Consider the following 21,439-nt stretch of genomic DNA (forward strand, 5'->3'; position numbering starts at 1 on the left):
CTAAAGTCTCTTAATACGAAGTGGGTATGAAGCTGCATCATTGTTTTATTCCTCAAGAATTGAGATCTGTCCCAGCTACCGTTGTGAGTAAAAGCTAATTAGTTGTTCTCCTTGTCTCTCAGCCTCTGCCTGCCACTGGCCTCTTCCCCCGCCCCAGCTCTGGGCTTCCTACCTCCCTGTGCAAAGCTTTGTGTATTTTACCTGCTAGGACTGAATTATGGTTTCTTTCTATGAACAAATGGTAAAAGAATGGTTCTTTTCCATTTTATAAAACAAATGTAAAAATTCCTCACAAAATTATTCATAGTACAGAGTGTAATATATAAATTGAACAAGACTGTACAGATACTAAAAATAAATTATGGTATGTATTATAGTATCAGTTGTGGTATATTTTTGTGTATATAGCACTTAGGAGATTTTGTTTTCTGATTTGGTATATCAGATGAGGCAATTGCTGGAATTTACTTTCAGATTATTGCTTGATTCAAATTAAAACTCAGGGATGTGAATCAAAGCTATTTTCTTTTATATGAATAAAATGATGCACTCTGGGAAATGGAGCAAATGCCACTTCAGATATAATTGTACTGATTTTCTACTTTCATTTTTTTGTTTTTTTTAATTTATTTTATTCTTTAATTAGTGAATCACCATGAGGGTACAGATACAGATTAACACATTTTCGAGCTTGTTTTTCCCTCATACAATGTTCGAAACACATCCCTCCATCAGTGCCCATTCACCACCAATAAGCACAGTATCTCTCCCAGCTCCCAATCCCATCTCCCCCCAACCCACCATGCCTCTGTAACAGGGCATTCCCTTTTGTTCTCTCTCTCCAATTGGGTGTTGTGGTTTGCAATAGGGGTATTGAGTGGCCATTGTGTTCAGTCTCTTGTCTACTTTCAGCATGAATCTCCCACATTTTACTTGGTCTTCCCTTCTCTATCTGAGCTGTCTTTTTCCCCAGCATGTGAGACCAGCTTCCAAGCCATGGAGCCAACCTACTGGTACTTATTTATACTATTCTTGGATATTAGTCTCCTACTCTTTTATTTTATATTCCACAGATGAGTGCAATCTTTCTATGCCTGTCTCTCTCTTTCTGACTCATTTCACTTGGCATGATACTTTTCATGTTGATCCACTTATATGCAAAGTTCATGACTTCATTTTTCTAACAGCTTCATAGTATTCCATTTTGTAGATGTACCAGAGTTTCTTTAACCAGTCATCTGTTCTTGGGCACTCGTTTTTTTTTTTTTTCAGATTCTGGCTATTGTAAACAGTGCTGTGATGAACTTATAAGTGCAGATGTCATTTCGACTATACCTTTTTGCTTCTTTGGGGTATATTCCCAGAAGTGGTATTGCTGGGTCAAATGGAAGCTCAATTTCTAATTTTTTGAGAAGTGTCCATATTGTTTTCCAGAAGGGCTGAACCAGTTGGCATTCCCACCAGCAGTGTAGAAGGGTCCCTTTTCCCCACATCCTCTCCAACAGCGGTTGATTTTGTTCTTTTGGATGTGTGCCAGTCTCTGTGGTGTGAGGTGGTATCTTATCGTTGTTTTGATCTGCATCTCCTTGATGATTAGTGATGTAGAGCACTTTTTCATATGCCTTTTGGCCATTCCTATCTCTTCCTTGGGAAAGTTTCTGTTCATTTCTTCGCCCCATTTTCTGATGGGGTTGGATGTTTTCTTCTTGTAGAGTTCAACCAGTGCCTTATATACCCTTGATATCAACCCCTTATCTGAAGGGTATTGGGTAAAAATCCTTTCCCATTCTGTATATAGTCTTTGTATTCTGGTCACTGTATCTTTTGTGGTGCAGAAGCTTCTTAGTTTAATGTAGTCCCATTTGTTTATCTCTGTTTCCTCTTGGTTGGTCAGTTGCGTGTCACTTTGAAGAAACCATTAGCTTCAATATCATGGAGGGTTTTGCCGACCTTGTCTTCAATGTACCTTATGGTTTGTGGTCTGATGTTGAGGTCTTTAATCCATTTTGATCTGATTTTTGTGCATAGTGTGAGGTTGAGGTCTCAGCCCATTCTTTTGCATGTGGTTGTCTAGTTGTGCCAGCACCATTTTTTAAAGAGGCTTTCCTTGCTCCACTTCACATTTCTTGCTCCCTTATCAAATATTAGATGGTCATACATTTGGGGTTGTGTGTAGGGATATTCCACCCTGTTCCATTGGTCTGAGGCTCTGTCTTTGTTCCAGTACCATGCTGTTTTGATTATTACCGCTTTGCAGTAAAGTTTGAGGTTGGGGAGGGTGATGGCTCCCATCATCTTTTTCCCAAAAATTGTTTTAGCAATCCTTGGGTGTTTGTTGTTCGATATGAATTTCAGGATTGCTTGATCCATTTCTTTGAAGAATGTCATGGGTATCCTTATAGGGATCACATTGAATCTGTATAATGCTTTTGGGAATATTGACATTTTGACAATGTTGATTCTCCCTAACCATGAGTAGGGGATATGTTTCCATTTCCTCACGTCCTCTTTTATTTCATGGAGTAGTGTCTTGTAGTTTTCTCTGTAGAGGTCTTTTACTTCCTTAGTTAAACTGATTCTGAGGGACCTGATTTTCTGGGGCACAATTGTGAATGGGATTGCTTTTTTCATGTCCATTTCCTCTGTCTCATTGTTTGCATATAGGAAGGCCATGGATTTTTGGGTATTGATTTTATAGCCTGCAACTTTACTGTACAAGTCTATTGTTTCTAAGAGTTTCTTAGTAGAGGATTTAGGCTTCTCTAGATATAGTATCATATCGTCTGCAAATAGTGAGAGTTTGATTTCTTCCTTTCCTATCTGGATGCCCTTGATATCTTTTTCTTGCCTAACAGCTATCACAAGTACTTCCAGTACTATATTGAACAGAAATGGTGAGAGTGGGCATCCTTGTCTTATGCCTGATCTTAGAGGAAAGGCCCTTAGTTTTTCCCCTTTGAGGATAATGCTTGCCATAGGCTTGTGGTAGATAGCTTCTACTATCTTGAGGAAAGTTCCTCCAAAACCCATTTTGGTGAGGGTTTTCATCATGAATGGATGTTGGATCTTGTCAAATGCTTTCTCTGCATCAATCGATATGATCATATGGTTTTTATCTTTACTTTTGTTGATGTGATGGATTATGTTGATTGATTTCCGAATGTTAAACCATCCTTGCATCCCTGGGATGAATCCCACTTGGTCATGGTGTATGATGAGTTGTTGTATGAGTTTTTGATGAGTTGTTGTATCCTATTTGCTAATATTTTGTTGAGGATCTTCACATCGGTGTTCCTCAGGGATATCGGCCTATAATTTTCTTTGTTAGTGGTGTCTTTGTTTGCTTTTGGTATTAGGGAGATATGTGCTTCATAGAAACTGTTTGGGAGAGTTCCTGTTTTTTCAATTTCCTGGAAAAGCTTGAAGAGAACTGGCTGCAGGGCCTCTTTAAGTGTTTGGAAGAATTCGCCAGTGAATCCATCTGGACCTGGGCTTTTGTTTTTGGGAATACTTTTGATTGCAGTTTCAATTTCCTTGATATTAATGGGTCTATTCAGGTATTCCAAGTCTTCTTTGTTCAGTCTTGGGAGATTGTAGGAGTCAAGGAATTAATCCATTTCTTTTAGGCTCTCTTGTTTCGTGGCATATAGACTTTCAAAGTAGTCTCTGATGATCTTTTGAATTTCATTGGTTTCTGTTGTGATGTCCCCCTTTTCATTCCTGATTCGGTTTATTAGGGTTCTCTCTCTCTCTCTTTCTTTGTGAGTCTTGCTAGCGGTTTATAAATCTTGTTGATTTTCTCAAAGAACCAGCTCTTGGTTTCATTGACCTTTTGGATTGTTTTCTGGGTTTCCATGTCGTTAATTTCTGCTCTAATTTTTATTATTTCCTTCCTTCGGTCTGGTTTGGGTTCCTTTTTCTGGTCCTTTTCTATGGCCTTGAGCTGTGAAGTCAAGCTATCTGTGTAGGCCCTTTCTTCCTTCCTAAGGAATGCTTGCAGAGCTATAAATTTTCCCCTTAACACAACTTTAGCTGCGTTCCATAGGTTTTGGAGGTCGTGTCTTCATTTTTACTTGTTTCGACATATCTCTTGATTTCTTCCTTGATTTCCTTTCTCACTGTTCAACACTGATCTGTTTAATTTCCAGGTGTTTGCTTTGATTCTCTGCATCTGTGTGTGGTTAGCTTCTATCTTCAGCGCATCGTGGTCTAAGAAGGTAGTTGATACAATTTCTATCTTTCCTATTCTATTGAGGTATGTTTTGTATCCCAGTACGTGGTCTATTTTGGAAAATGTTCTGTGTGCACTGGAAAAGAATGTGTATTCTTTCTTTTTGGGGTGTAAAGCCCTGTATAGGTCTTTTGGGCCTCTCTCTTCTATTTTTTCCTTCAGTGTCAGTATTTCCTTGGTGAGTTTTATTCTTGTTGATCTATCCAGAGGTGATAAGGCGGTGTTGAAGTCTCCGACTACTGTTGCGCTGCTAGCAATGTTCTCCTTAAAGTCTGTTAGGAGTTGTTTTAAGAATTTAGCCAGTTGCTCACTAGGTGCGTATACGTTTAAGAGTGTGATTTCTTCCTGTTGTACATATCCCTTGATAAATAGAATGTGACCTTCGCTGTACCTTATAATCTTTTTCAACCTGAAATCTATGTTGTTGGATACTAGTATGGCAACCCCAGCTTTTTTGAGAGAGTTGTTTGCTTGCAGGATTGTTTTCCACCCTTTGACTTTGAGTCTGTGTTTGCTCTGACTGTTCAGGTGTGTTTCTTGTAGGCAGCAGAATGCCAACATTCTGCTGGCAATTTGTTTCTGAATCCATTTTGCCACTCTGTGTCTTTTAATTGGTGCACTTAGGCCATTGACATTGAGAGAGATTATTGTCATGAGATTTTGTGTCATCTTTCTGCGGGGTTTGTTGTTCTTGTAGGGTTTTTCCTTGTCTTACAAAAGCCTCTTTAGTCCTTCTTTTAAGCTTGGTTTTGAGTCTATGAAGTTCCTTTTTTGTTGTTTATCTATGAAATAGTGTATGGTTCCGTCGAGTTTGAGTGAGAGCTTAGCCGGATAAAGTATTCGTGGTAAGGCATTCATTTCATTGAGTTTTTTCACTATATCCCACCATTGTCTTTTGGGTTGGAGGGTTTCCTCTGATAAGTCTGCTGTGAATCTAAGTGGTGCTCCTTTGTATGTGATTTCTTTTTTTGACCTTGCTGCTTGCAGTATTGTGTCCCTATCTGTGGCATCCATCATTCTGACTAAGATATGTCTTGGAGTCTTTTTATTGGGGTCCCTTCTAGCTGGCACCCTTCTGCTTTCTAGGATGTGAACATCTGCATTATCCAGCTCTGGGAACTTTTCAGCAATGATATCTTTAACTGTGGCTTTCTCGTTAGGGTTGCCTCCCAGTCCTTCTGGAACTCCAATGATTCTTATGTTATTCCTCTTGGCATCATCCCCTAGGTCTCTGATTCGCCCTAGAGCCATTTTAAGATCTTTTCCAATTGTTTGTTGTAGCCTGTGGGCTTTCTGTTGCTCATCTTCAAGCTCACTAATTCTCTCTTCAGCTGTAGCCATTCTACTGTTGAGGGCTCCAACTGTGTTTTTTATTTCGTCTACAGTGTCTTTTATTCGTGATATTTCTGAATGTAGATTTCCTATTTCTGCTCTCATTTCTTCCCATAATTTCTTCACTGACTCCTCCACCGTTTCTTTAAGTTCGATGAACATTTTCAGAATTTCTTCTCTGAGTTCTTTATCAGAGAGATCACATTTGTGGGAACCCCCTGCTGAGGCTTCTGGACTCTTCGTCCTCTCCTTGCTGTGGGGATTTGCGCTGTTTCTTCATGCTGTCACGGTTGTATGGAGGTGGGACCTTCCAATTCACTAGAGCTAATCTCTCTTATCGTGAGTTTTCGATATTTTGGTGCAATTGGAGTAGTCTAGTCGTTAATTTAGCCTTTTGTGTTTGAGGTAACTGGGGAGATCTCCACAAAGTTAGTTAATGGGGATTGTGACGTCTGTCAAGTACATTAGAACAGGGAAAAATAACTGCAGCCGCTGCTCCCGGCGACCACGCCCACTGAAACGTGGCCACACCCACTACCAAAGAGCCCATGCCCCTTTTGGCCACTGGACACTGGCTGGAGATGGGGTCGGGGGTGGGGGGGGTGTCTGCGGGCACAGCGCGCGGGCACCGACAGCTGGGAAGCTCAGTGAGGGTAAGAGGCACCCTTCTACTTTCATTTTTTGATGAGTATATTCTAGGTACGAGATATATGAAGCACTCAGATCATGTGAAATGTCATAGACTTGCGGTTTAGCAGCAGGCACCAAAGTTTGCCTGGGCGTGGTGCCAGCTCTCTGCTGCCACGGCTGGTGTGCCAAGGTGGCAAGGATATTGGGGGCGACAGGGCAGAGGATGCATTAGTTTGCTTTTTCCCTTGTTTGTTTTTACCTTGCCTGGCAGTGTTGAGAGCCAGCCTGTGCCCCAGCCTGTGCTCCTGCCTTTGGGCCAGCTCCCTGTTTTTAACCTTTTTGTATCAATTTTTCTGATTTGTATTTTATACTTAGTTGAATCTTGAATGACAGTTTTGCATAGGGTACCTGGGTTGAAACCAGGTAAAGGTCGTAGGTGCTGATGTTCATGCCGCTCCATTCTAATGGCTGGACCTTGGTGGATTCCTACAGAGCTGAAAGCAGACTTGCAAATTTGGTTACTTTTTCTTGGAAACATGCAATAAGGATCAAAACTCCCGGGTCTCATTCCCAGACCCTTTCTGACTTCGAGCATGCAGGTCACTATGTGAGGGCACATGAAGGAGCAGCCAGAGCGGGGCCCGGGCGAGAGCCCAGCCTTACCCTCAGAGCCCTTATAGTGTGAAGCAGGCAGACCAGGGTTTCCAGGAGCCGCCAGCATCCATCAGCCCCACCTGAACCTCAGGCAAGCAGCTGTTGAGACACTCACGGATTGACTCAGTCCAGCCCTGCTCCCGTCAGAGGCCTTCGGTATTTGCACATTCACAGTCGGGGTCTTCTCTGCACCCTGGCACCCAGCACCTTCGGCCTTCACACCCTTTCTGTCCAGAGATGCCAGTACTTACCTGGTCAGTACCTTCCAGTCTCTGGGTAGTGTGGGTTTTAGGCCCAGAGCTCTGCTCGGCTTCTGTGAGTCCTGCTGTGGCGTGTGCTTTTCTCTGTGCGGTCTGCTGCTTGCTTCAGGTTTCATTTGTATTTTGATGTGTTTGTTGGTTTCTTTCAGCCATTGCAGTGGCTTCTCTGTGGCTTCTCGTATTTTGTCTACATTTTATGAATGAAGTATATGAATACCCTGTTGGAGACTTGGTTTTCTTTTTCCAAAGTCAGGCCTGTGGGAAATGAATCTGTAAATCTGTGCTGAGTCTTTTATTGGGATCAAGGTGCTATGGGATGTTTGATCAAAGCCAGCTACAGGGGTGGGGTGTGGCTGGGGTACAGCTGGACTGTGGCTCAGCTGGTACTAGGTAGGACTGGCTGTGACTGGCTGTGGCTGGGTATGGCTGGGTATGACTGGCTGTGACTGGCTGTGACTGGCTGTGGCTGGGTGTGACTGGGTGAGACTGGGTGTGGCTGGGTGTGACTGGGTGAGACTGGGTATGACTGGCTGTGACTGGCTGTGACTGCAGGGTGGGGTGGGGGCCACGTTTGTTCTTGGAATCAGTGTCGTCACGTGGGGGCGGGCGGCAGATGAGGGAAGAGAATGTGTCTGCCTGGGACAAGGGCCTGCTCACAGCCTCTCCTCTTACCAGGGCACCACATCCAGAGGATGAGGGGCAGTCCCCCGCTGGACGAGCTGCAGCCGCCGCCCTACCACGATGACAGTGGCTCCCCCCACCTCTCCTGCACCCCATCAGAGTTGGGGGATGGCAAGTGCGAGCTCTCACACTGCTGCAGCAGCCCCCGGTGCTCCTGCACCAAGTGCCCAAGTGAGGGCAGCCCCGGGCCTGAGGCTGGTGGCTTCCATGGCAAAGGCTATGATGAGGACGTGCCGAGCGACAGCACTGCCGTGCTCAACCCCGAGGTGAGGGGGCGGGGCAGCCTGGGGCGGGGGCCCTCCGAAGTCCAGGGCTCATAGGCCACTCCAGATTTAAGAGGGAAGATGCTGCAGACAGACCTGAGCAGCCAGGCCCAGTACCCCTCGTCCCACATGTGCCACCATTCCTGATCTCTCCAGCCTTGTTACAGAGGGTCAGTGGCTGCTTCCATGAGTCTGGAAGTGAGACATAACACTTTCTTGAGACCTGTGCAGGATCACTTACTTCTCAGTTCCAAGGTCTGTGAAGGCAGTACAGCAGAGGAAGCACCAGCCTTGTACACAGCCATTCCCGTGCTCCAGAAATAATAGTCACCAAGAATGGAGCCAAGAGTGATCCCAGAGAACAGACCCTGGATTGATCCTAGAGCACAGAGTTGGGAGTGAGTCCTGAGCATAGAGTCGGGAGAGAGCCCTGAGCACAGAGCTAGGGGTGATTCCTGAGCACCGCTGGGTGTGGCCCCCCAAAACAATGAAAAAACCCTATATCCACTTCTCAAAGCTTCATGAGGTAAATGACACATTCTGAGCTTTGCTGTCCACCAGCTTTGGTGCCATACAGGGTCTGGGCGGGCCCAGGCGCTCTGGCTGAACATTGTCCAGGGCACTGGCTGGCTGCTGCCAGTCCCTGTCCTGGAGGTTCCTGGTGGTGGGGACCTCGCTGGCCCCCTCCTCTCTGGGAGGTGCAGCAGGTACTCTCACACGCGTCCGGCCTCATGGCAGAGTTAGATCGAAGCTGTCTCCTCTTTTCTCAGGACATGTCAGGCCACGGGTCTCCCTCTCAGCTCCCCAAGCCCTTCGATCCCGAGCCGGAAGCCAAGTATGGCACACTCGACGTGACTTTCGACTATGACTCCCAGGAGCAGAAGCTTCTGGTGACTGTGACAGCCGTGACAGACATCCCCACGTACAGCAGGACAGGTGGCAACTCGTGGCAGGTCCACCTGGTCCTCCTGCCCATCAAGAAGCAGCGGGCCAAGACCAGTGTCCAGCGGGGCCCATGCCCAGTGTTCACAGAGACGTTCCGCTTCAACCATGTGGAGTCAGAGCTGATCGGCAACTATGCGGTACGATTTCGGCTCTATGGTGTCCACCGCATGAAGAAGGAGAAGATTGTTGGTGAGAAGATCTTTTATTTGACCAAGTTGAATCTCCAGGGAAAGGTGTCGCTGCCAGTGATCCTGGAGCCTTCCTGCGAACATTCTGTGAGTATCTGCTCATGCTTTTCATGTGCTTGCCATGGACACATCCACTGGCTCTCCCCGTCTCCACCCATGCAGCCCTCTCCTCTGAGCCTGTGACCCAGCCCTGCATAGGCCGCCGGGGTCCTTTCTTTCTCCTCTGCAGAAGTGGCCTCGGAAATTGAGATGACATTGGATTTGATGGGTTTGTGGCATCCTCCCTGGTATCTCTGCCCATGTTTCCCACATTCCTTCCTGAGGAACACTCATATGGTGATTGAGTGGTCGATGATTGATGCCTGTCAGGTGGTGACTGAATAAGCATTTCATAGAATCATATTTCTCTCCAGATAGGAACCAGGGGTACGTAGCGCCTCAGACTCCCATTGTCTGGGCTGGCGGCTCTGGAGAAATTTGCTTTCACAGTAGCTGTGTCAGGCCCAATACCTGCCCAGCCCAGCTGCCACATTCTTAAAGGTTCGCAAGAGGCAGCCTCGTTCCCCTCGCGCCCTTGGAGCTGATTCCGCAGCGCTAGTGCTGCTGAAGTCCAACACTGACACCTCACACTCTTCTTTCCTCTTCTGTTGCCGATTCCTTTGTCCCTCTCCAGCTCACTTTCTGCCACTGTCTCTACCTCTCTCCATGTCTGTTTCTTCTCTCTGTTTCTCTCTGTCTCTCTACCTCCTTCTCCCTCTTTACATTTTCGTTTGGTTTTTGAGCCTCAGCCGGCAGTGCTCAGGATTTATTCCTAGCTCTGTGCTCAGGGATCCCTCTTTAAGGCACTGAGGGAACCATATGGGGAACTAGCGTGAGCCCAGATGGAAAGTGTGCAAGGCAAATACCCTACCCACTAAACTATTGTTCTGGCCCCACAGCATTGCTATTTCTATAACTATTAACATTTCATTTCCCAAAAGCGCTTGCTTTGAATTCTCTGGAAGGATCTGAACAAAACAACTTAGAATCCTCTAGAAAGGTCTGTACAGAATTTGAAATAACTCAGTTAGCTAGAGAACTCTCTCTGAAGCTGCCTTAAGGCTTAGAAATATCCTTCATGTTCATATTTTAATGAATGCATAAATCACCTTTTGCTGTTTCATTTGTCATTAACTTTTTTGTAACATTTAACATTTGAGTCAGAACTAATCTTCTAATTGTCTGTGGCAAAGAGAAGTTTTATTACCATTTTAAAGTTTGGGAAAGCAAATTTGAAACTCAAGGGTTTCCTGACTTTAAGCTAAGAACATCATTATCTTTTTTTTAATTTAAATTTTATTGAATCACCATGTGGAGGGTTACATAGTTCTCAGGATTATGTCAGTTATACAATACTCAAACACCCTTCCCTTCACCCGTGCCCATATTCCATCACCAACCACCCCATTATACCTCCCGCCCCCTCCCGCCCCCCCAGTCCCCGCCCTTGTAAGTGATAAGTTTCACTTCGTTTACGCTTTATCTTGGTTACAGTCCATGTTTCAACACATAACTCACTATTGTTGCTAGGGTTTCCCCCCAAAAAAGAAAAGACAGTCCCACTGTCAAGGAAGCATTTGATGGCTCTCCATTGCTGAGAATGTAGAGATATTAAGTCCCGCTGTTTGTTCCATAACTTTTCTATTGTTTTCCCCCCTCGTCCCGCGCCACCGAGATCACGCCTGTTTAGTAATCACCACGCTGCCTGACAAAGGGAAAACAAACCAAAAAAGATGGTTATTTCCCGTCATCAGCCGGCGTGGGGCTCTGGCTTAGTTGATAGTCTGGTAGAATGTCTGCAAGCAGTTTCTGGAACCAAAAGTAAGACGCTGGTATCGGCCCCGGCTCGAGATTCCACCAGCGTCCCGCTGTTCCAAGTACATAATAATTTATTCCCTTGTATCCCATTCCCACGCCACCAGGTCCGTGTCAGCTTAATGGACATCATACTATGGTTAACGCCACGCCGCATTTCTTCCCAAGAAAGAAGGATATTTCTTCTCAGCCAGCGTGGGGATATGGCTTAGTTCAGTCTATAGAGATGGCTACCACTTTGGTAGCCTTCAATATTTCAGCAAAAGACTTACTATTCTTGGTAGGATTTCCCACTAAAGTCCGACCCGTTAAAAGGGAACCATTTCATATTGGTGATGATTAAATGACAATAGGTTGCGCGGCCATGGCAGCGGCCTTGTGGCTTTGAATTTCTGCATAAAGTCCAGGGAAAGTACAGCCAGAAATTACACGTCGCTACAAACTTTAACCCTATTATGATCCCCCCAAAGTCCAACCCATTACAAAGGAACCATTTCATATTGCTGATGATTAGATGACATTAGGCTGCCGTGGCCGCGCAGTTTTGGGTTTCTATATAAAGTCCAGGGAAAATTCTGCCTAAAATTCTATCGCTACAATCTTTTACCCTTCAACAAAAAACTTAGTACTATTGTTTGGAGTTTCCCCCACGTTAAGCCCTGCCAAAAAGGAACATTTACACATTGCTGACAATCAAGAGATATTAGGTCGCGCGACTGCTATTGCAGCCGCGCGGTTTTGGATTTCTATATGAAGTCCAGGGAAAATTCTTTTGGTAATTGCATCACTCGCTGGCAGCACCTGGGCCAGAAGCTCCGAGCACACAGTTTGGAGGCATTTTGGGGACACCGCTCGTGTCCAAAGTGGTTCAGTTGCCTCCAGGGTTGATCTCGCGCGGGGCCGGAAAGGAGCGTCCCCACATGGCTCTGTGCTTAAATGTCAGCCGGCACAGGGCGGATCCGGAAGTCCCGCCCATCGGCATTTCCGGGCTTCCTGTAGAGTCTAAAAACTGGCTATTGCCTCGCTGAGTTCAAAAAGAAAGAGTTGAGAGAGAAAAGACCATACCCTGCCGGCAGCGCCTGGGCCAGAAGCTCCGAGCACACAGTTTGGAGGCATTTTGGGGGCGCCGCTCGTGTCCAAAATGGTTCAGTTGCCTCCGGGGTCGATCTCGCGCGGGGCCGGAAAGTCATCATTATCTTTTTTTTAAAATCTATTTTATTGAATCACCATGTGGAAAGTTACAAAGTTCTCAGGTTTATGTCTCAGTTATACAATACTCAAACACCCATCCCTTCACCAGTGCCCATGTCCCACCACCAAAAACCCCAGTATACCTCCCACCCCCCGCCCCTCCCACCCCCGCCTGTGTAACTGATAAATTTTACTTCATTTTCTCTTTACCTTGATTACATTCCATATTTCAACACAAAACTCACTATTGTTGTTGGAGTTTCCCCCAAAAAGACAGCCCTACTGCCAAGGAAGCATTTGGTAATTAGTTTTCCATTGCTGAGAATGAAGAGATATGAAGTCCCACTGTTCTAAGTACATAACTCTTTTTTTTTCTCTCCTTCCTGAGCCACCAAGTTCGTGCCTGCTTAAGAGTCCTCATAATATGGCTGATGCCATGCTGCCCGACAAAGGAAAAAAAAAAACCGAGAAAGAAGGATATTTCCCATCCTCGGCCGGCGTGGGGCTATGGCTTAGTTCACAGTCTAGAGACATGCAAGCAGTTTCTGGAACCAAAAGTAGTCTAGTTGGCCTCCGGATTCTGGTAGATCAGCAGCAAAGTGGCCGCACAAAAGTGTGGCCACCCGGGTGGAATCTCGGCGTAGTGTGCGCTGGTATTGGCCCCGGCCCAAGATTGCCCAAGTGTCCAGCTGTTCCAAGTACATATTTTTTTCCCTTTTTTCTCCTTCCCGCACCACCAAGTTCGTACCTGCTTAATAGATAATATGACTGACGCCATGCCATGTTTCTCCCCGAAAAGAGAAAAGAACTGAGAAAGAAGGATATTTCCTCTCCTCGGCCGGCATGGGGCTCTGGCTTAGTTCACAGTCTAGAGAAATGGCTGCTACTTTGATTACCTTCAATATTTCAACAAAAAACTCACTATTATTTTGTTTGGAGTTTCCCCCCAAAGTCAGACCTGCTAAAAAGGAACCGTTTCACTTTGCTGATAATTAAGAGATATTAGGTCAGTTTTGGATTTCTGTATAAAGTCCAGGGAAAATTCTGCCAGAAATTGCATCACTGAGAGCTTTTACTTCCCTTTTGTGGTGCTCATAAGATGGAAAAGCCTGGAGAGAGAAACCCTTCCCCGCTGGCGCCGCATGGGGCAGTGGCTCAGTTCATAGTCTGGAGGCATTTCTGGGAGCTGCTCGTGTCCAGAGTAGTTCAGTTGGCCTCCAGGATTGTGCTCGTGCAGCAGCAGCAGCGGAAAGGCCGCACACATGTGGCCACTGGGCTTAAATATCGGCAGAGGGCGGGGCCGGTACCCCCTGCCCCCTGGGATCTCCCGAGCATCCCGAGGCAGCCGGGCTGGTACCTCCATTTTGTGCTCAAAAAGCGGCGATCACCATGCTGTGCCCAGGAAGGAAGGGTTGAGAGAGAGAAACCCTGCCTCGCTGGCGCCGCATGGGGCGGTGGCTCAGTTCACAGTCTGGAGGCATTTCTGGGAGCTGCTCGTGTCCAAAGTAGTTCAGTCGGCCTCCGGGATCGTGCTTGTGCAGCAGCAGCAGCGGAAAGCTCATCATTATCTTAATACTATGGTGAGAGCTCCCTCTCGGAGAGCCCGGCAAGCTACCAAGAATATCCCGCCCACACGGAAGAGCCTGGCAAGCTACCTGGGGTGTATTCGATATGCCAAAAACAGTAACAACAAGTCTCACAATGGAGACGTTACTGGTGCCCGCTCGAGCAAATTGATGAACAATGGCGGGAGGACAGTGCTACAGTCATATGCTGGGAGAATGCTTAAGAATTTATTTGTGTGGATACACAGCTCTGGGATTTAGTAAATTTTAGTAAATTTTGTAAATTTTGCTTTACTGACATGATCATCAGAACCATCACCAGCATCACTGTTATATCATCATTACTGATATCTAAGTCGTCTTCACCATCACCATCTTCATCATCACCATCCCTCCTCACCATCATCATCCATCACTTTACAATCTAATTTGTCCCTGTTAGCATCCAAGATAGAAAGTTTAAAAATTAACTTGCACCATTTTATATAATCTTACTGATGATGTGAGAGTGAAATTTATTATGAAATATAAGAGAAAATATCCATTTTTGAAGTTTTTATTTGAGACCTGTGTGATATAAACCATGTTCATTATCTCTCCTGGTTTATACCTTTCTCATAAAGGAAGACTAAGGTGTCCTACTCTTTCTGAGTAAATCACTCTGCAAAGGGGCTGGAGTGATAGCACAGTGGGTAGGGCATTTGTCTTGCACGCAGCCGACCCGGGTTCGATTCCCAGCATCCCATATGGTCCCCCGAGCACTGCCAGAAGTAATTCCTGAGTTCAAAGCCAGGAGTAACCTCTGTGCATGGCTGGGTATGACCCAAAAAGCAAAAAAAATCATCACTATGCAAAGATAACTTTGTACCCCCATATCTGTGTACCAAAGCCTTGCATTTACACAGGGACCCCCATTCTGAGCCAGCCTGCAGGCGCGCACTGTTGTTGCCACTTAGATACTGGGATGTCATGGCAGAGCATCCACTCAGACTCCGGGATGCCATGGGGAAGTGTCTTCTTAGACACTGGGATACTGCAGCAGAGAGTTACTCAGATGCTAGGATGCTCTGACAGAGTGTCCATTCAGATGCTGGGATAATGTGGCAGAGTGTCCACTCAGACATTAGGATGCTGTGGCTGAGCATTGCTCAGACTCTGGGATGCAGCAGGAAATTTTCTGCTCAGAGGCCAGGATGCTGTGGCAGAACGTGGCTCAGAGGCTAGAATGCCCCAGGAGAGAATCGTTCAGATGCTTGGATGCTGTGGCAGAGCTTCCATTGAGGCTTGGTGGTAGTCACACCTGGTGGGGCTCAGGATGTTCTACTTCTAACGCGTTGTCCTGCTAGATTTTACTTCTGGCATCTTCCCCTAAGTTTCCACTCAAAAAGACAGCCAGGCTGGTTTGGAGTGTCCCCGCCCCCAAGATAGGTGGGCATCATCAGCCGATGGAGTCCCTATTGACTAGAAGTGAGGGCAGGCCTGAGAGAGGACTGTCCAGAGACCTGACTCCCTTGTGGCAGGTGTGTGGAGTCAGTGTCCTGGTTACTCTGTGTACCATACTGGCCTGTTGATGCTGGTATCAAGTGCTGCCACCTATGTCCCTTGCATGTGCCATAACCCACCCAGCACTCCTGTGTGCCACAGGAGGAACTGAGTCAATGGAGGCAGTACAGATATTTATTTTAAAAAATTTATTATCTTTGTTGTGGGCTTTGGGGCCATGCCCGGCAATGCTTAGTGGTTACTCCTGGCTCTGTGCACAGGACTTACTCCTGGTGGTGCTTGGGGGACCATACAGGGTGCTGAGGATGGATCCTGGGTCAGCTTCATGCAAAGCAAGCACCCTATCTGCTGCACTATCGCTCTAGCCAAGCTCAGAGTTTTATTTATTATTTTAAAATTTTTTTCTTCTAAATTTTTTTCCTCTAAAATCTTTTTTTTGGTAACATGGTTTACAGCAGTTTTTTTTCTTTAAAGTATATTTTTTATTGAATCACCATGTGGAAAGTTACAGAGCTTTCACTCTTAAGTCTCCGTTATACAATGCTCAACACCCATCCCATCACCAGTGCACATTTTCCACCACCAGGAGCCCCAGTACACCTCCCCTCCCACCCCCACCTGTGTAGCTGATAGATTTCACTTTACTTATATTACCTTCAGTATTTTAACAAAAAACTCACTATTATTGTTTGGAGTTCCCCCCCCCCCCCAAGTCAGACCTGTTGAAAAGGAACCATTTGATAATGTTTTCCATTGCTGACAATTAAGAGATATGAGGTTTTGGATTTCTGTATTTTAGTAACTAAGTCCAGGGAAATTTCTGCCAGAAATTGCATCACTGCAAGATTTTACTTCCCTTTTGTGGTGCTCATAAAATGGAAAAGCTGAGAGAGAAAAACCCTTCCCCTCCTGGTGTATCTTGGGGCAGTGGCTCAGTTCATAGTCTAGAGACATTTCTGCAAGCTGCTGGTGCCCAAAGTAGTTTAGCTGGCCTTTGGGATCATGCTGGTGCAGTAGTGGAAAGGCCGCACACGTGTGGCCACTGCGCTTAAATCTCGGTGGAGAGCGGGGCTAGTACCATCCCCATCCCGGGATCTCCCACGCATCCCGTGGCTGCAGGCTCGTACCTCCTTTTTGTGCTCATAAAATGGTGGTCGCCATGCTGTGCCCAGAAAGGAAGAGCCACAAGCTCAGAGTTTTAATGCATAGAACACTGTCTGCAGCTACCTGCTGAATGTCTGGGACACAGGAGACATTCTGCCAGCTGGGGTCAGGCAGCCACACCCTCCATCACACACAAAATCCAACCAGCCCTCCTGGTCTGCAAGGCCCAGATTCTCTCACAGAACTGATTTCCTAATAGTGATGAGGACAGCAGACACTGTAAATTGTGTACTGTTTTGTTGAACAGGATGATTTATTTATTTATTAAAATTTTATTGAATCACCGTGAGATAGTTACTAGCTTTCATGTTTGGGTTACAATCACACAATGATCAAACACCCAACCCTCCACCAGTGCACATTCCCCACCACCGATATCCCTGGTATATACCCCCTTTCCCACCCTCCCCCTGCCTCCACGGCAGACAATATTCCCCATAGTTTCTCTCTACTTTGGGGCATTATGGCTTGCAACGCAGACACTGTCACTGCAACACTGTCACTTGCAACACAGACACAGACACTGTCATAGTGTTTGGTCAATTATCTACTCTCTATTATCTACTCTCGGCACACATCTCCCATTCATTCCTCCAACCATCATTTTCCTAGTGATCTCTTATCTATTCCATCTGCCTTCTCCCCTCTGCTCATGAAGTAGGCTTCCAGCTATGGGGCAATCCTCTTGGCCCTTGTATCTACTGTCCTTGGGTGTCAGCTGCATGTGATGTTATTCTGTACTCCACAAATGAGTGCAGAAACAGGACAATTTAAACTCCAGTTTCAAGGTGGTCAGCATTTCCCAGCAGACTGGATAAGGAAGGTGACCATCCAGGGCCCGTAAACTGTGGCCCCAGCCACACATGGCCACTGCTTAGAGCTGCCAGGAAAGTCATGGCACCTGGTTCCCGAGCCTGTCAGCACCACCAACCAGAGGCACAGGCTTTTGGTGTGGGAAGCCCAAGCAGATCTGTTTACCTGAGGGAGAGTTTCATGCTAGAAAGAGAAGTATGCCCAATGAAGATGGGGCATTTCACATGACCGTTCTGTGGTGGTTGCGTGGCCTGCATCCTGGATGCACCTTTGTGGGACAGAGAGGGCATGAGAGAGATGTCGGTCCAAGATGCCAGCAGCCCATGAATGGGGTGGAGTGGCCACTGCATCAACAGTTGGGTAGCTGCTGGTGAGGGAGGAGACGGCCTCAGTTTCTAGATGAGAAGTGGGGGAGATGGATGGACTCCTGCCCCCAGACTCTGACCCCTCATTGACAGGCCTGGTCTCTACCTGAGTGCCTTCTGACTTTCACTGTGTATCACTTTCTGGGCAATTTCTGGTCTTCCCCTCTAACTTTTTAAAAAAAAAATTGAAACTTTATTTAAACACTATAATTTACAAAGTTGTTCATTACACACTCATTTTAGGTTTTCAATATTTCAATACCAGTCCCACCACCGGTAGCCAGGGCTGGGTTCTATGGCCTGGAGCCTTGTCCACACCACACTCCTCTGCCTGGTGCCTATGGTATCGTGGCTGGGTTCTGGTGACCATGGCACTGTGGCTGTGCTCTGATACACCTCTGCCCAATGACTGTGGAACCGTGGCTGGCCCTGACACTCCTGCATCTGGTGATCGTGGCACTGTGACCAGGCTCTGACATCTGCCTGGTGATGGTGGCACCAGGACAGGCTCTGTGTTCATGTGCCCTGGCTGGGCTCCGACACTCCTCTATCTGGTGATCATGCACCATGGCCATCTTCTGATGCTTCTCCACCCGGTGACGGTGCACTGTGGCCAGGCTCTGGTGCTTCTCTATCCAATAACCATGGCAATGTGGCGGGCTCTGGTGACCATGGCTCTGTGGCGGGCGCTGACGCTCTCTCCTGCTTGCAGGGCTGCGCATCACAGGTGAGTGTGTCGGAACGGTCCTACAGCCGGAGTGTCTCCTCCTGCCAGTCCCTGGAGCGTGGCTCCGTCCCCGAGGTCCTCCTGGGCCTGCTGTACAACGCCACGACGGGGAGGCTCTCGGCGGAGGTCATCAAGGGCAGCCACTTCAAGAACCTGGCAGCCAACAGGCCACCCAGTGAGTTAGGCGTTTCTGCCACTGGGGCTTCCTGCATGCGGGGCTTGTGCGTGGGGCTGGAGTCCAGTGTTAGCACAGTTTGAGCACAGTCCCCAGGGCATCCAGTGTCTCTCCCCCAGCCCGCCAGGTGAGGAGAAGCACTCGGAATTCAGATCTTTGTGGTCAGGACAGAAGCTGTGGCACTTTTCTCGTTCTGGAACAGCCATGGGACAGGGACAGTTGAGCAAGTAGATGGAAGCAGGGCAAGCTCACTGGTTGGGCAGGGACTGAAGCCCAGGCAGGAGGCTGCTTCATGCAAGTGCCAGGCTGGTACCTAGGCCTGCTCTTCCTTCTTTCTCTTGAACCACTCGAAGAGACTCAGGGTTTCTCTGCATTCCCCGCCTTTAGAAACATCAAGTCAATGTTGCCAGAGGCTTCACTCCAGAAATGGAGGGTTTTGGGCAGAACCCTAGCTTCTTCTAGCACCTGCCATGTTGTGGGGACAACAGCAGGACAGTTGCATCATATGCTTCTGCCTTCCACTAGCAAGGACCCCAGGGACAGCTGTGAGGGATACAGATGCTCCTAGGTGCCCCAGAGACAACTGTGAGGGAGACATGCTCCCAAGGGTCCCAGAGGCAGCTGTGAGGGAGACAGATGCTCCCAAGGGCCCCAGAGACAACTGTGAGGGAGACATGCTCTCCCTCACAGTTGAGACAAGGGTCCCAGAGGCAGCTGTGAGGGAGACAGATGCTCCCAAGGGTCCCAGAGGCAGCTGTGTGAGGGAGACAGATGCTCCCAAGGGTCCCAGAGGCAGCTGTGAGGGAGACAGATGCTCCCAAGGGCCCAGAAACAACTGTGAGGGAGACAGATGCTCCCAAGGGCCCCAGAGACAACCGTGAGGGAGACCATGTTCCCAATGGCCCCAGAGATAACCGTGAGGGAGACAGATACTCCCAAGGGCCCCAGAGACAACCGTGAGGGAGGCAGATGCTCCCAAGGGCCCCAGAGACAACCGTGAGGGAGGCAGATGCTTCCAAGGACCTCAGAGGCAGCCATGAGGGAGACAGATGCTCCCGAGGGCCCCAGAGACAACTTTGAGGGAGACAGATGCTCCCAAGGGCCCCAGAGGCAGCTGTGAGGGGGGATGAGATGAACACTCCTGAGGAGCTCAGTGGCAGCTATGAGGGAAGACAAGAATTCTGAGGGTCCCAGGGGCAGCTGTGACGTAGACAGATACTCCTGAGGGTCCCAAAGGCAGCTGTGAAGGGGATGGACACTCCCCACAGCCTTAAGAGCAGCTGTGAGGGAGACAGACACTCCTGAGGGTCTCAGGGGCAGCCGTGAGGGGAGACAAGGCTCCTGAGGGCCCTTGCTCCTGCATTCAGTGTCAGACATTGGGCAGAGGGGACCATCTCTGCCTTTGTCTCACTGCCAGCATTTCCTTATCATGTAAATCAAAAGCCATGTCTGTCCCCGTGCTGTGAAGGGGCAGAAAGGGGACAGATCTTCCAGGTCCCTGCTTTTCTGTCAGGAAATGTCAGAGGGAGGGGAGGAGAGCCTGTGTAACTGGGTTTACCTCAAGGAATCCCCACTTAGACTGTGACATGGAGGGAGAGGGTGGCAGATTGCCTTGAGTGCTGTTTGGCATGAGTGTGAGCCTCCCCATATGCCTTAGTGTGGCAGCACTGAACTGTGAAGCACCAAATAATCCAAGGAAATAATGATGACATTCCAGAGCAAAAACTTGGGTGGTACCACCTTAGTCTGCTCAGGCAGACTAAGGGTGGGGGTGGGGGGAGGCTACATGAAATATTAAGTGTTGCATGGTTAAGCTTAGGGTTTTAGTGTGATGGGCACCATGATCCTATAATAACTGAAATTCAGTCTTTTAGAGATGGGTAATCTGCATGTTTCTATGTTCAGTGTGCTTTAGACTGAGATGGTATCCTTTTGAAGATGGCCCCTTTAAAAGAGCATAACTTACAGTTAAGATTACACAATGGCCTTAAAATTCTCATCCCATGAAACTTACCCAGCAGCCCTTTCGCTCAGCCCTCTACCTGAATTAAAATGCTCAAATTGTGTGTTTTCCCATGCCAGTAAACAGTGTTTCCTCGTGAACTCTAACCTTTGACCCTCTTTCGCCCAACAATTGACATCTGGTCATTATTTCTTTTACTGCTCTCCACCCCCTGTTGTCAGATGGACTGTTCTGTTGTCTAAAACACTTGATAGGTGGACAGGTTTATATAATCCGAGGTGAGTTCCTGTAGAGGCTAATTGGATGTTGTCTTTTCATGCAAAAACAAAATACCCTAAAACTTGCCAGCAGTGAAGCTGTCCACCATGTTGGTTTCCGGAAAAATGCACATGTATTATCTGTGGTTCTTGAAATAAAACTAACTTAGAATGTATCTCTGACTATGGATGATGGTACTCAGAGCCTTTATCAAAGATGCAAAACCTTATCAATTCAAGGCCTATTCTGTCCATTCACTGTATTTTGATTCATAACAACAGAAACAGCTGTTTCAAAAGAAATCTGGCCATTTTCATAGAGACGAACTGGGATTTGGACACATAGCACAGCTGTGGTGTGGTATGCTGCAGCCCATTTGCATGCAAGTCCCGAAGGCTCAGCATCACTGTCTCAGGACAGGGCATGTACCCCACCTCCTCTGGCGTTTCTGCCCTGCACACCGAGAATTTCTTTTTATAAATTAGCAATTCTTTTATAAATTTATGAAAAAAAATGCCACGTCTAAAAATTGACATCAAATTATTTTGAAACAAACAACAAGCAAAAACAAAACTAAACAATTAAAAAAAATCTGAATCCTATAGTCTGTCTTTCAACTTTACAAAAAGCACATTAAATGTACTCTGCATGAGACCGGGAAAAGGTTACTGGATTTG

General features: G+C 47.0%; 1 protein-coding gene across 5 annotated transcripts in view; it reads left to right on the forward strand.

Moving 5' to 3' along the window:
* Positions 1 to 21,439, forward strand: part of SYT14 (synaptotagmin 14) — a 60,558-nt gene that overhangs the window by 31,737 nt on the left and 7,382 nt on the right. For 3 of the 5 annotated variants that reach the window (XM_055125979.1, XM_055125980.1, XM_055125975.1), the window contains 4 exons: positions 7,783 to 8,054; positions 8,822 to 9,271; positions 18,352 to 18,541; positions 20,726 to 20,782. In XM_055125979.1, coding sequence (XP_054981954.1) covers positions 7,783 to 8,054; positions 8,822 to 9,271; positions 18,352 to 18,541; positions 20,726 to 20,782 — 969 coding nt within the window. The remainder of the gene's footprint in view (positions 1 to 7,782; positions 8,055 to 8,821; positions 9,272 to 18,351; positions 18,542 to 20,725; positions 20,783 to 21,439) is intronic. The other 2 variants (XM_055125981.1, XM_055125976.1) reach the window with 1 other exon arrangement.

This window comes from Sorex araneus, chromosome 2 (genome assembly GCF_027595985.1).
Source record: "Sorex araneus isolate mSorAra2 chromosome 2, mSorAra2.pri, whole genome shotgun sequence".
Taxonomy (NCBI): Eukaryota; Metazoa; Chordata; class Mammalia; order Eulipotyphla; family Soricidae; genus Sorex; species Sorex araneus.